Source organism: Temnothorax nylanderi, unplaced genomic scaffold, assembly GCF_030848795.1.
Source record: "Temnothorax nylanderi isolate EJ_2023f unplaced genomic scaffold, tnyl_v1.0 TNYL_tig0080_pilon, whole genome shotgun sequence".
NCBI classification, from domain to species: domain Eukaryota; kingdom Metazoa; phylum Arthropoda; class Insecta; order Hymenoptera; family Formicidae; genus Temnothorax; species Temnothorax nylanderi.
The window spans coordinates 71506-86858 of NW_027249142.1; the positions used below are offsets into that span (position 1 = coordinate 71506).

The 15353-nt window shown below is 42.3% G+C and overlaps 1 protein-coding gene across 1 annotated transcript in view; it reads left to right on the forward strand.

The window, feature by feature from the left end:
• The window catches only part of LOC139774385 (uncharacterized), a gene marked incomplete at its 5' end in the record, with an annotated part of 48119 nt that overhangs the window by 16575 nt on the left and 16191 nt on the right, over nt 1-15353 (forward strand). Inside the window, 9 exons of the mRNA XM_071709619.1 lie at nt 1232-1337; nt 4800-4888; nt 10446-10572; nt 12152-12240; nt 13071-13160; nt 13243-13287; nt 13962-13988; nt 14176-14211; nt 14717-14821. Of these exons, the coding sequence (XP_071565720.1) occupies nt 1232-1337; nt 4800-4888; nt 10446-10572; nt 12152-12240; nt 13071-13160; nt 13243-13287; nt 13962-13988; nt 14176-14211; nt 14717-14821 (714 nt within the window). The remainder of the gene's footprint in view (nt 1-1231; nt 1338-4799; nt 4889-10445; nt 10573-12151; nt 12241-13070; nt 13161-13242; nt 13288-13961; nt 13989-14175; nt 14212-14716; nt 14822-15353) is intronic.

Here is a 15353-nt window from a genome sequence, read left to right on the forward strand (position 1 = left end):
ATCTCATTCTCGAATCCTTTTTGCATATAACGGTAATTTTCAAACATGTCAAAAATGTTATTACGGAAATAATTAAGCGAAGTTGAGATTGCATAGAAATAGGACAGATAATGCAGAAACTAAATTATCTCCCGAATAATGATGAATAATTCTCATTAATATTAATTGAAAACGTGCGTTAAAAGAATTTATAATTATCCCAAGATTAAAGAAATGAAGACAAAGAGCAAAAAATATATAATATTTTTAAAATAGGGGGGATTTCCGCGTAAACATACATGCGTTTACATAATAATAGTAACAGATTTTACTTTCATAAATATATTATGTCACATTGTTGCATAAATTATCCCTATTACCGGTTCGTTAATGGCTGGATTGATAATACGGAGTTTAAACTTAACTTTATTTATACCCAATAGAAATTATAAAGCGTGATTTCACGCATAATCGTGGGCTTGCGTATTACGAAATATCAAACGTCCGATACCGTGTTCAAAATTCCGCAGGGAATGATTTAATATTACGGATATATCACCGCAGGTAACCACGTTATACCGTGGAATTATGTAATGATTACGGGCCGCGAGCTTTCAAGTACGTGGTTTGAAACAAATCCAGCTAATCTCACGGGATTTTGAATTACTCTCAAATTTCAACCGACGCGGCGTTCTCTCAATTTCGCTTAATCGCGATGAATCTTTCAATCCAATTGGCGCAAAGGCGAAAAGAATATGCATTGTTTTTCGCGCAAAGGCTGCACTTTTTGCACTTAAACAAGTAAGCTATTATGTATAGCTGTCCATCGTTAAAAAAGAAGCGCAGCGTTACATAGGTATTATACACTTAATATTGCGTCATTCAAGAGGTTACGCAACCGATAATTATTAATGGAGTACAACAGAGCGATTACAGAACAATGGAGTATTAATTACGTCCGGCGCATTGTTAATTTAATCCAACTATAATTAATTACATTCGAAAGCACGTTCCTGCATATTAATTACTAACGCTTGATACTGCCACGGTAAAGGATCATCAAACGCTATCCATTTAGGAAAGTGTTCTTTTAATTAACTTGCCGTACTCGCTGGACAGAATTGTCGCGGAAAATAAATAAGATAATTTCATTTTCAGGAAATAATTATTGTAATGAAGCGAGGAATATATGAGGGAGGCTATGTAGTATGTAATAAATATCGAAAAGTCATCGAAAGTTTATTTTCGACAGGGTGACAGGGGTGATAAAGGCGATCGGGGCTTCACGACGACCTTAAAGGGTGAGCAGTTTCCAAGTGGAGTATTCGAAGGCCCACCTGGTCCACCAGGACCACCTGGTAAGCATACAAACGAGATAATCTGCATACGAAATAAATGATTAAACATTACGCGTCAATTGCATCCCCGTGAGGAATACGAGAACGGCGTTACGGTAACTCTCTACGAATCTTCTTATGCAAATTATTTATTTCGTCAGCACTTCATTTTGAATTTGATATCTTTATTTGGTAGCTTTATCCAATTGTATTAGGAAATCACATACCGCGGGCTAAGCCCAATTTGTTTTTTTCGTTACTCGCATAGTTATGTTTACTTTTCATTTTCTCGACAGTATTTTTAGTTAACATTTTTAGTTTACACGTTTTATTATCGTTTTATTGAAATCGATATTTTTCACATTATTATCTGTTTATTTCGACATGCTATAATCTTCCACTTTATAATCGCGAAGAATTCTTTTGAATGGGCAGTGCGCGATTAAGGAATCATTAGTATCGCGATCCGGCGAAACGATTAAGTCGATCCGTGCCGCGGATTCGTTCGGAATCGGAACACGACGAGGCACTCATCCGTGAATCGATTATCTTCGTGCGTCGGCGTGACCTCAGGCGAAGAAAACGCGGAAATGTTTGATGAGGAAATCTTGACTTGGATGACCGTGCAGGTTGTTCCTCGAGAGGATCGAGAGGCGATCGCGCGGTTATACGGTGGGCGTATACACGTGCTATGTCTCGGCCATGTAGTAATGTATGCGGCCGTGAGCAAATCTTTCTTTGCCATTCGCGCGAGCTTCCTTTTTTTTTTCTCTCTACGCCGCCACTCGTCCCGTGCGGATCGGACGTTAACCCTTCGGGAGTTGAGTGTCCGCGAGGAGCACCGTCCAAAAAACTGCGCTACGCATTTATATACATGATGGTATCTCGAAATTCATACTCAGTTCGTCGTGAAATTAATCTCGTATAAAAATGGCGATCACACACCCACACGCAAGAAACATTAGGAAAATTTTCTGTAATGAAAGAAAAATATAATTAAATGTCAACGTTATATTTAAGCACGTTAAAGTATTACTGTGCGCAACGTTGCTCTGAAGCCAAAATTATATAGTCATACAGAAAGTAAATAGGACGTGTGTGTGTGTGAAAAACAGATTTTAAAAATGCAGAAGTAAATTTTGTAAAAAATTGGATTGGCTTTATAACACAATTAATCTAAATTTCATTAGACTAACATACTTAGTGGTATTAACGTTATAAAAATATGACCGACGTGAAATTTCCATGAAATATTCGCCGAGAAAAAGCGCGCCACTATAAGTGCAACCGAGAAATCTGTTGCCTCCGGGAACTGTCACGACAATTCCGAGATACTCCGCGTGTAAAAGATTCAGCTCCCTGCTTAAAATTACAAGGCAAGAGACACCACGCGCAACGCTCCTCGTGAATAGTGCAGAGGGTAATAAATGCGCAGTCCTGAGGCACGGCGTTCGCGCGAGCCGAGGAATATCTCGTCGCGAAAAGATGCGAGCGGCGACTGCCGACTTAAAAAAAAAAAAAAATTTCCGACCCTCTCCTCGCGCCAATATCTCACGACTCGGTCGTTCGTCAATGTTCGCGCGCCACCCCGCCGTACTGCGCGACGACGACGACGGCGAGAAAATGATTTACGATCGCGGACGTATTCAGAATCCGATCTCGCTACTCTCGTAAACGACCGTTTACAGCACGCCGTGTTGACCGTGATACGTTGGATATTGGCAAAAGCGTCGCCGAGTATCAGTTACCTGCCTCGCGACATGATTGATCCGCGGGGAGAATTCCGTGATTATAATTGAGAATCGCGTCGGGAAAATAGGAAAACACCGAAACAGTTTTAAACACGCTCGTTTACGCTCTGAAATCTTTAGCTGGGTTTAAAGAGACTGTCGGAACGTGACAATCGTTCGAAATTACACGATTTATGCATTTGCACAGAAATACACATGCTCGTTTCTCGAAAATAAATTAATTTGATTCGAATAGCATTGGGATTAATCATTTCTACAATGAAAGCTAATTAGATAATATCTCGACAACAAATCCTTTTATCCTAATCAAGAACAAAGTAAAGATAAAGACTTTAAAAGGGATTTAATAGAAAGACCGAATTAAATCTTTTTCGTAGATCTTGCGAATTTTAGATGAAGAGCTTTACATCGATTTATCTTGTCGCGCGAGAAGGTAATCTAGCCTTGGTAAGATAGCTCCGGGGAAACGATCGTGTCGAGGACAACGTCGCGAAAAGCGTGGCTAGCAAACTGCGAGTCCGATGCATTCGACAGAACGAAATTACGCGAACGCTAATCCGTCTTTATACCGTTGTGCGACGACGGCAGAGAAGCAAGGACGAGTAACAACGTTTCCGGGCATTATACATGCGCGCCTGACAGAATTAATTTAGCCACATACAAATCCGTCTCGCAATTTCATGGCACGAACTGCAGCGAGCGCGGAGTCGCGGAAACTCTCGGTGTTGTACAAAGCTACTGTCGATATTGTACGAAGTCGTATTTTAGAATCAACGACGTGCGCCACACCGGCGTATTTACTCTGGCACGGCGCGATCCGCGAATTTCGTTTCGTGCACGCGGGAACAGTTTTTGCAGTTGCAGCTTTATGGTAGTTGTGACTTTATAGTAGGTACGGATAAAACATAGAAAGGTAGCTCGTGCGTTGAAACATTGCAAGTTAACAGTTTATAGGTATATCGATGCTATTCGCTACAGGAAGATAAGCAAATTTTATATTCACTTTTCAGGGAAGTTTTTTTAATAAAATATAAAAGAACATAGTAATAAAGTTATTATTTAATCGAATTGAATTTATATAAATTTTATAGAGACAGAATATTCTCTAATCATTGTATCAGTATTACGGAAGTTACGACAAATGTCACTCTATTACTGGCGAGCAAATGAAAGAAAATCTTATTATGCAGATATAGAAGTTTCTTTGCCGTGTGACAGAAACAACATTGATCGTTCTCGTTGCGACATATACCATGTTGTTAGCTGTCAGTTCTATCGGAGAACCGTAGACGCGATAAGTCAGAATTTTGCTGATAAAATAGTAACGGTTGAATACGTCGCCATAAATGAAGTGTTAATCCGTATGACAGACCGTGATTCCAGTTCTTAGCCGCTTAAATCTTGATTGATAATGTTACATTCGAGTTTACATTGCAGCATTTCACCCGATCGCGTTACTCGTCGTAAAATTTCTTATAATTCGTCCCGTTCCAAAATCGCCGCGAGCCGCGTTTCTCTCGGTCCAGATATTCACTTCCGTAAAATTCCGATCACGCGATTCGTCAAACGCCGCCGCTCGGCGTTCGATCACTCGAAGAGAATCTTCGAAAAACACCGCCGATCCCGGAAATTCCGCGCTGCTCGTTCGCGTGCGTGCGTGCGTGCGTGCGTGCGTGCGGACGAGCCAGCGTGGTGTGCGGGCACCATGTTTCATCTTATGCACGGCACGCAGGGTCCCCGGGCGAGAAGGGAGAACTGGGCCCGACAGGACCGCCCGGCCTGCCCGGCGAGAAGGGTGCTCGGGGAAAGCAAGGGAAGAGGGTAAGCTTCAGCGAGGTCCTCCGACCGCCGCCGACCATCGACCAAAGTAACCCCCCGTACGACCATCCGCCCCACCCGTCCCCTAACCCAGCCGTCCCATTCGTCCCGACCGATCCCGTTATCCGTTGATTGAATCCGAACGTAGCAGGAAGCAGAAAGAAATCTAAAAAAGGACAAAAAAAAAGGAAACGGAAAGAAAGGGATGGTCCATCCAATCTGTTCCCCGATATCCTCTTGAACCCCCCCCCCCTCCTTTGCATCCTGCGTCCCGCATGCTGTGTGCATGCTTTTGCATGGTATAGCGAAATACATCGGACACTCACGTCCCTTCGGACGCTGATAACCGCATGCCTCTTGACTTGAATTGTCACTACTTAGATCCCTCACGTTGCGTAGCATGACGTAACCGTAGTTTATTTTCGCGTGGGAGTACAGTCTGTCTTTTACATCGCGTCACAACACCATGCCTCTTCAGTATCTATATATAGGTACATATAGACCGAGTGTTTTAGCGTCAGCGAAGTTTCCGTCGCGCGGCCCTAGATTGCCTGATTTGATATTCCCGATTACGTCGCTCTTAATTCCGCGTTGTAATTGGAGGAGCGGATCTCGCGTCGCATTTGCGCTTACATTTCGATTTTGTCACATTTCGTTTGTTTGCTCGTACTTCGATTTCGAGAGTTGCTAAACAACTTAATTCACAGAATTAGTAAAAAATGTATCATTCTTCGATTTTTGCCTAACGACGATTTAATGAATTTCACAGCCATTAATTATCCCGGTAAACTTAAATTTGAAATTGCGCTCGATTCTTCTGGAGATTTCAATCTTCTATTTTTATCGATTAAATAATTCTCCGCAGTTCCGCGGAGAACAAACGCCGTAATTTTCCTTTCTGCGCGAGAAAAACGTCCGACTTTCTTTTTTCGTCCATCCTCGCTCCTTCTCGCCTTCTTGGTCTCGTTCGCCCTACTTTTGAGCATTGTCGCCGACGTCTCGCGCCTTTCTCGCGGAATATTAGATTTCGTAATCCCCGAGATCTCCAGTCGCGAAAACGAGCGACTCCACGAGACGCTTCTTCGAGCCGCAAGCACGGCGCGCGCGTGCACAGCACGGCACGGCACACAGCACTCTTCACGCAGTCACGCGAGCATGAGCACGTACGTCACTCCGTCACATTTGCATCGTCGAATAAACTGCAGCCGAACAGCATCGTCACTCGGTTACGGTTACGGGCTCCGAGGGAAGCTCCTCCGCCGTGAGGCGATTTATAATATCCGCGCTTCGCGAAGATGTTTGCATCCACGACGGAATGTGGATGCGAGAAGAAACGGCGACGAGAAAGAACGCGAAAACGAATTCTCTCCATTTTGTTTTGCGTCTACAACTTTTGAATGCCGCGTAAAAAATTTATTTTTCGATTGACTAACTATTCCTCTTGTTTGTGCGCGCAATGTAAATTAACCGAACGGCGACGGTTTTCAAATGCGGTCGCACGCGCATATTCGTTCCCCGTATAGAATCAGGTAACAGCGAATCTGAAATTCATACATTTATAAATTGACCACAGAATATTTCACGTGTTATTTATTATTCGGCAACGTTGTTACGGTTATGTCGCCATTCGATTCGCGAAATCATATATGCATATCTTTTTACACGCGATATTTTCTCGCGCCTCCTTCGGGAACTTTCCTCGCCCGCCCGTGTCCGTCCTCGGAATTGCATACATACCTCGAGCGACTGTCGGGACTCGTCTGTCCCATACAAAAAATGCGAAAAGAGAAACAATGACATGGAAAATGAAAAGAGAAAAAGAGTAGAATAGTAGGCAGGAACGGGAAAAGAAAGCAGGAAAAAAAAAGAAACGTTGGTGGCAGCAAATAACACGTATCCATATTGTGGTATCCGAGGCTTCCCCTCGGAGTCTCCCTCTTCTCACCCCCTAACTCTTTCTTTTTCTCTCTCTGTTTCTCTCTCTCTCTCTCTCTCTCTCTCTCTCTCTCTCTCTCTCTCTCTCTCTCTCTCTCTCTCTCTCTCTCTTTCTCTTTCTTTTTCTCGTTTTTTTGCCCTTCGCGCGAACGTCGAGACGTCGATCGTCTCCACGCATTCGTGCGCATCATCACCAGCGACATTCGCGAACCGCAGACTGAGCTGGCAAACAAACAAGCAAGCAAACGAGCGAGCGAACACAGGGGGTGGCGGGCTTAAAGCGTTCTCCTTCCGGCCGAATTACACGCCTACGCGCCTAACACCTGTAAACTAGTGCGCCTAAGAGCTTGGCGTACGACCGTACTGCTCTTTCGGGTCCATCGTAAGTATACTCGTAGATCTGCCGAGTGATCGTAACTCTCTCTCCCGACGGCTGTTGCAAACGGAGACCCCACACGCGGCGCATCCCCAGACCAGTATTCGTACAACACGTTTTCCACGAATATTAATATCGCTGGAATTGAGAACGCGCGACGTATTTAATTATGTGAAAGACAAAGTGAAATTTTCTTGACGCATGTATTCGTTAGCTCGTTCGTTAATTGATCCACTGATACAACGCGTGACTTCCTGAACGCTCGTGGTCGCATCGAAAATTAATGAAACGCTTCGGCGTGATTGCACTGACCATAGGTGACCACTGTGTGGCATTTAACGTGTTTGAAATTGTCTGTGGAAATGTGATTCGAGATGTAATTTCATCGTTGAAGTTTAGTTACTCTAATTTTGCAAGGAATATTAGTTCAAGATTCCTCTTGCTGTCCATTTTAATATACTTTTTGTCAATCTTAGCATGGTAAGCAAGTAGAAATTCAATTGTCTCGAAACATAATGTTATACAGGGAAATAGGGGTTAATCTAATGAAGAAAATATAATTCTATTAATTTTTTTCTGTTTTATTTTAGCGGCTCTTATTATACCTCTGTATTTTGCACATACAGTATTTTAGGATGTATATAATGAATTCTTTGCTAAATTAAATATAACAATTGAAATGATTGAAAGCATGGAGCACTATATAAATTAGTTGGTCAAAAGTTCTTGCAGAGTAAATTGAAGACTTGTACAATAATTATTGTTCCACGGAACAAAATTTCGTTAACAAAATTAATTTTCAAATACGCTCATTTATATTTAATGCAAAAGTGTGTGTTTCTTGCCGTAATGTGTGAAGGTTTCACCTGTTCGTATGCTCATGACGGAAAAGTACTCCGTTCCATTTCGAAGTTATATTAAATTCTCCGTAACTCTGTGTATTTTATTTTCGTGGATTTACAGCGAGCCGGTTTTTGCAGCGAAGTGGCTAGTAAGTCAACGGTACCCTTTTGGCGATTTTACCACGTGCAATGCTAAAAGCATGACAAACTTTTGATTAATGAATAAAAGAACAAATCCACGAATTTCACATTTTCCAATGGAAAAGTACATATATATCCAAACGAATAAACCAAACTGAATTAAGGTGCAATGAGAGACCGAATGATATTTACTAAAGTTTTACCACATATAGGAGTTAGCAAAATATCTCGTACTTTTCTTTGCGTAAAATTAAATTTTCTGTCTTAAGGAGAGGTTTGTTCTCAATATAATTGCAATTGCGCTTCGTAATTTTTTTCGCGATTATGGGGTACCGTGGAATAATTTCGCAAGTAACGGAAATGTACGTCTGTAGGAAACGCGACTAAATGTACGAAATATAACGCAAGTCTTGTAACCCCGTGGCCCTTATAGACGCGGTCTCGGACGCTGAGAGTTACTTCGGGGCAACTTCGGCAGTTCCGCTGCAGTTTCGCGGTCGAACCACGACGGTAAACTCGCGGATACACGTGTCCGCCCGCGATATTTACCTCCGGCTCACCGAACCGTAAAATTTGCCATCCGACCACAAAGCAAGCTCGCTCGCAATTTCGCCCGTCCGCTCGATTTGCCTCTCTAACGAGACGCGAAGCCGGGAGGTGCTTGTCCCGGATACGCTGCGTGCGTCCCGATTGCAAAGCCGCGGCCAAGTGTACGTCTAACTACAGCTAACGTATACGGAGTGTGACAGATTTGTTCGAAAATATCTTGGAAATGGTTCCTCGATACCTGGAGTTAATCTCTTTTGAAAGTATCTTGACTTTTGCGACTGGTCCTTTAAGTTGTTTTTCATCAGATTTAAATTTATATGCTAAATTTAATTCAACATTGAACAATTTCCGGACATAGAGAAGCTAGCGATCCGACATTTTCGCTAAGGAAAGCCAGACCTCCAAAATTCGTCGAAGAATCCCTGAGATATTTTTGATTGGACCACCGTGTAGATGTCCGTCGCATTCGCCACTGTCCTTTTTGGGATGACGGGGGCGATATCGAGCGCTTTTGACAGCGTGCGTGCGTGCGTGTGTGTGCGTGCGTGCGTGCGTGTGCGCGTGTATAATTAGTGAGTAGTGATCCTCGGTGTGTAGCGTACGTAGCTTGTGTAACTAATTTGTGTTTATGTAGCGAGTAACACCATCCCACTACTTCTCTCCCGTATATCGGTTCGATTCACTAATCACTAATAACCACTACTACCCCTGGCTTGTTGTTGTGTTGAGGTTCTCGCAACCCTATCGACCGGCGATCGCAAGCGCCTGCAGGCTGTCGCGTAAGTATTCAAAGTATGTAGCTTACTGTCGCGACTATGGTGTCTCTCTCTCTTTCTCTCTCTATGCTCTATTTTACGCGCGATATTAATATTATCTGTTTTTATTTAATAATGTTTCTGTCGGTCCTACCCCTCGTTCATCCCTCTCCTTCTCTCTCGCATAGTATTTCTCGTGTTTACATTCCAATTATAATTATTATAATTATTATTTTCTGAATTTAATAAGGAACGTCTTTGTTTTTGTTATATTAACTTGTTAATAATATTTCAAGGTATACAAATCAAATGTAAATGTTTCACGTTACATTTTAACGATGCATGTAAATTGAAAGTTTTTATTGCTGTGTAAATGCACGGAATTGCCAATATATAATAAATCACAATTTATGGGATACCTTTTTGCGTTTTGCGAATAAGAAAGGAACCTATTAGGCACAGTAGGACTGGCTCTACAGGTTGTAATTATGCGGGGAGACTATAAATCATAGATATATTATCGTCTAGCACGAGAGAGAAAGAGATATACTAGTAGTCCTCGATTTTCTACTAAATTTTTACCCCAACTAACGAATCCTCTATAGTCGCATGAATGTTAGTAATCGTTGTCTACGTCACGATGTAAACCCTGATACTCGTTTGAACCGCAACTGTGTTTATTGTGTAGTGCAGAAGTAGCTGGACGATCTTGGCACCTAAGATAAAAAAAGATTATGCAGATTTCACGTATAAAGACAAATTGTGAAAATTTAACGGACCATTCAAGGTACTAAGATCGTCCGAATAATTGACGTAGATCTCGAAACGCCATCCTCTCCTCCTCTCCCTCCTCTCTGAAAGAAGACAGATTAACGCTTCGTTATAGAAGCAAAAATGAAAAAGAAAAATTGACAGCGCACATGGAGGACCTGGTTGGATCTGACCTTGCAGTGTCATTGTAGGGTTTCAAGGGTGAGAGCGGTTTGGCATTGGCGAGGGGTGTCCCCGGCCTGCCGGGTCCGAAGGGTGAGCCCGGCGAACGGGGTTACCGGGGCGAAAAGGGCGCCATGGGAGACGCGGGTTCACCAGGTAGATTACCACGAAAGCCATTCTACCGCGGCGGGAAAATTGGCGAGGATAAGCACCGAAAAAAACGATCGTATCCGCCCCCTTATATTCGTGGGATGTCCTCCCACGAAGATTCGCATTTTCTTCGTACCTTCGGCCGCGCCTCTCTACCCTAGTGCACCCGCGCGAAAAATCCGAAAATTATGCAAATTCGTGTGATCTTTTCTAGGCCAATGGTTAGCAGTAATAGCCACGTCTTCTCTCCTAACATAATACGATCGACGACGTTTAATACTGCCAATCAGATTTGATTTCATTATTAAAGTTTATTTCCTGTTTTTTTCTTTTGTCTTTATTTGATTTTTGAAGAGTTCGATGAGAGGAGCGTTAAGATTCACGGCTTATCGAATTTTTTCTAGGAAAATAAACAGTCAAATGTTCGTCACACGGTTCGTTTAATTTTAGTCGATCTTCAGTGGCACCGCACCTTCTTTTGAATATTTTTGCACATAATGAATATTTTGTCTCATAATTTCACAGTATATGTGCGAAGTGAACGTGATGTTAAAAAATCGTATTTTTCCATTTGATTATGCAAACGTACGGAGAACAATGCGGGTCCACTGAACACGGGCGCGCGAGATCAGTTCGGGTTTCTTGTTTAACTTTCCGAAGATATGTAATAGCGGAACGATTCGAAAAGTTCTTTCGCGAAACTTGAAAACGACCCCGCGTCGGTCCCTAGGGAAAGAATTCGAAGGCTGTGCCCTCAATTCTCTTCCGGACGTAAAGCGGCCAGCGCTTCGCCTTCCGTGAAAAATTTTAATCAAAAGTTAATAACGCCGATTCGTTCGGTGAGGAAATTAAATATTAATCCGTTTCGCGCCGAATTGGATATTTAATTAAACGTTTGTTTTTCTAACAGGGCCATCGGGGCGATCGATATTTATCATTGCTATTCGCGTCGCGAATATTATTGCGCGTTTAGCGACAAACGTTGAAGCGTGACGGTCTTTTGACGTGTGCTTTTCAAAGCGTCAATCAAGGTATCGGCGGAGTATACAAAAGATAATAATGCATTGACAATATTTCACTGACTGTCGCTTTAAAACCGGCGTGTAAACCAAATATGTCCAAGCACAGACGAGACTCGTCAATGTGTATAAATAACGTCGTTGACACACGAAACTTTTTTGTTGTTTAAAAAGTTACCCACCATCATTTTTTCACCGTTAAAAAATATATGAAGAAATCCGCGTGTATTTAAAGATCCCCCGATTGACAATAAACATCGAGTGTGTCTCGCGGGTAATCCCTCGGGTGAGCTATTCTACCGAGACGCGATAAACACGCCGGAAGTATTCCCGGCACGGGGGAAGTCGCTCGGGGCAAAATGAGAAAGTTGGAGGCGGAAAAACGAAGGCGGGGAAGGAAGGCGAAGTGGGGCAAGTGCGCGCGGGGGAGGTTTTCTTGCCACGCGCGCGTTTGCGGAATTGCGGGACCGTCATCGATCGCCGCTGTGTCTCGCGCGCGCGAATTAATCTAACTTCGGCGAGCTCGAAGCAAGCGGGCGGCTCACGGCCGGCAAATTCGCTTTCAGGGCCCAAGGGAGAGGTGGGACTGCAGGGCTTACCGGGACTTAACGGAACCGACGGCGATCCCGGTATTCAAGGACCCCCCGGATTACCGGTAAGTGGAACGCAAATGAGAAATGGTTCCTCCGAAATCTCGTCTCCCATGCCCTTTACGACGTGTAATATTCGGGAGACGTTATACGTGTGTTTTACAAAGGTAGCGAAAATTTAATATTCCTCTCGCCGTCGGACTTTTGCACAATGTCACGCGGCGTATTTTATACGTTGCAACGATTGTTGAAACAAGTTGAGAAAATGCGAGAGAGAAACTCCCAAGAGAATTCGAGGAAAATGAATTCGTATAGCATATATTACATATTGTTCGCTATATTTTCCAACGCTTCAAGATTTAGCGTTTCTTTCGGTACCATCCGCATATTATTTACGTGACTGATAGATTTTAATGTTATAAAAATAAATGCGTGCATTATTACGTAAAGCTTTTTTTTAGTCCCGCCAGTAATAAGTAATCGCCGCGTATTTTGAGGATCGGATTGAATATCTTTCCGTGTTTCCGCGTAACTGGATTCTCGTAATATGATAAACGTTGTCCGAATAGACATTAAAAGAATATTAAGCGCATTATTAGTTCAAAAAGAATACATCCACAATATATTAAATATCATAATATATTCGTTAAATGTTAGATATTCCTTCCATTGCGCGCTAAACTTTCAATACAGAATACTTGTAATATTATATCGAATATTATATCAATGCAACTCTCTGATCAGTTGCATTATAATATTATGTAATGTTATACAAGTATCGTATGTTGAATCTAATTAATATGCGCGGTATTACGTAACACGCGGAGGATTTTTTTATGGAATTAAGAAAGAATAAATCTGTAACATTTGATGTACGCCGCGTCTCTCTTTTCAGGGAATATCCGGACCTAAAGGTGAAAAGGGCGACTATGGCGACATTGGTCCCCCCGGCCTTATGGGACCTCCAGGTCTACCCGGCCCACCGGTACGTAGACGGCCGTAAACGCCATCGCTTCAACGGACCCGTCTTATCGTAAATATTTTATCTTATGTGATTCTGTCGGTAGGGCTATCCCGGGATGAAAGGCGAAAAAGGAGAAAAAGGCGAATCGGTGAGTACGTTTGTCAAATTTGTTACTTGCGTTCATCGAACTTCGAACTGCATTCCGCTGCTTCGAAAATTAATGTGACACATTATAATTAATCTCTACTCAATAAGGAAAAAATAAAAGATTAATAATATAATAAGACTAATAAGAGATTGGATGATATATAGAAAAAATTATATAAGTATAATGTGAATTATATGGTAGAAAAGTATGAGAAATTATGTATAGGATTTGTATAAAAATTTCTATTTAATATTTTTTATTCGCATATCATTTTTAACTATATTTTTGGTTATTGTCTTTTTTTAACATCGTGACATATACCGAATCGCGTACACAGCAAAGTTTGTACGAAATACGATCTAACCAATGCGATTTCACAGAAATTAGTTTCATTCCGGATCCAATAAATTTAAGCAAGATTCTATTATCGAAAAATAATACATCTTTTACGATCAATAAATGCAGCTGCTGCTATTTCCGATTGATCGCGAAGTTGGCGCATCTCTTCCATAGATGCCATCGTATTTTTCGTCACAATAGCTTCACCGATCGCAGTTTCGGTGCGATCGCGATAGCGCCGAAACTGCGATCGCGGCGCAGGCAGTGTGTTAGGCAGAATCTCACGATAAAATGAATTTCTTTTCATGGCTGGGACACCGACCTTCCACCCGTAGAAGTACAAAAAGCTCAGGCGAAGACAGGTATGTATGACAGTTTGTATTCGAGATATCTTCGTGTCTTCATCCTCGATCGCGCGACAAAAGAATCGTCCTTGATCGAGGAAGGATGCGCGAAAGAGGATCCTTAATGTTACATCGAAGAGCATGTAACATGATATTGATGCGACATGTGTATATGAACACGGCGAATGTGCGTGTTTGTTCGCAGGGAGACGGCACGTTCGAGATGAACGCCGGGGAAGTGGTAAGTTAAATCTCAGGAAAGCGCGTTCTCGCGAATGCGTTCGCTATTGACACGCTATTTACACGCGGTATACGGTAATGTCGAGTTGAAAAAAAAAATACGGTGAATGGATATCACTTCGCTTCCGTATCGTCTGTTTGAGCGTGTTTTAAATTTTCGTCATCGCGACATCGACTCTGTGTTCCGTTATGGCCGCGTTTTATGTAGTTACGTAACCCTTTGCGGCACGATTTATGGGGATTATAAAGTGATTCGCCCAAAGCTGTAAAAATTGTCGAACAAAATCCGTTTTCCCTCCTCGATTTTACGGTACATTCATTCGTGTGTTGGGGATTTATAGGAATTTATAAATGCATTATTTATTTTTTGGATAATTATATTTGATTAAAATCTACAGCAAATCAATTTTAGAACTCGAAATTAATTCGCTGCGGAGGAGCAACCTTTTTTTCACCGGTAAGCGTCGGTGCGATCGTTTTTAATTCGTAACGTTGTCGATGCGTAGATAATGGGCCCGCCTGGACCTCCAGGACCCGCTGGTACCCCCGGACTACAGGGCCCACCCGGGATCAAGGGTGACAGAGGACACGATGGCGCCAAGGGCGATTCTGTCAGTAACTATTATCTATCTGTTGTGCGCGCATATAGATATAAAAGCGCAGTTACACGCGTTCGCGTTCGCGTTCGCGCGATGGAAAATGAATGTTGATTTCTCTCTCCGAGACTACAGACATCGAATAACAGAATCGATCTGTTTGCGTCGCCCCCGTTTCGTGCGCATAACCGTCGTGAAAACCTTTTACACATCAACTGTAGCTTTATATTTTTATTTACCTCCGTTATACTATCACTGAATTTGGGAAATGTAATAACTACAGCGAGTCCGGTTATGATCGCAATAATAGATGATGTTATTTTTTCACATTATTAATTTAGTTTTTAGTTCATATTGTAACGAACAAAAAAATGTTAACAACACGTTACAACTAACGCGATAAAAAAATTTCACTCATTCTTTTCGATACTTTAAAACTTTCTAATATCTCTTTTTTTTCATCTCGCGGTGATGTTAAAAGTAAATGACGAGTCGAGAAAAATATTCGCGAGGTAAAGGCAGACAGGAACCCGGCGAAGGACGCGCG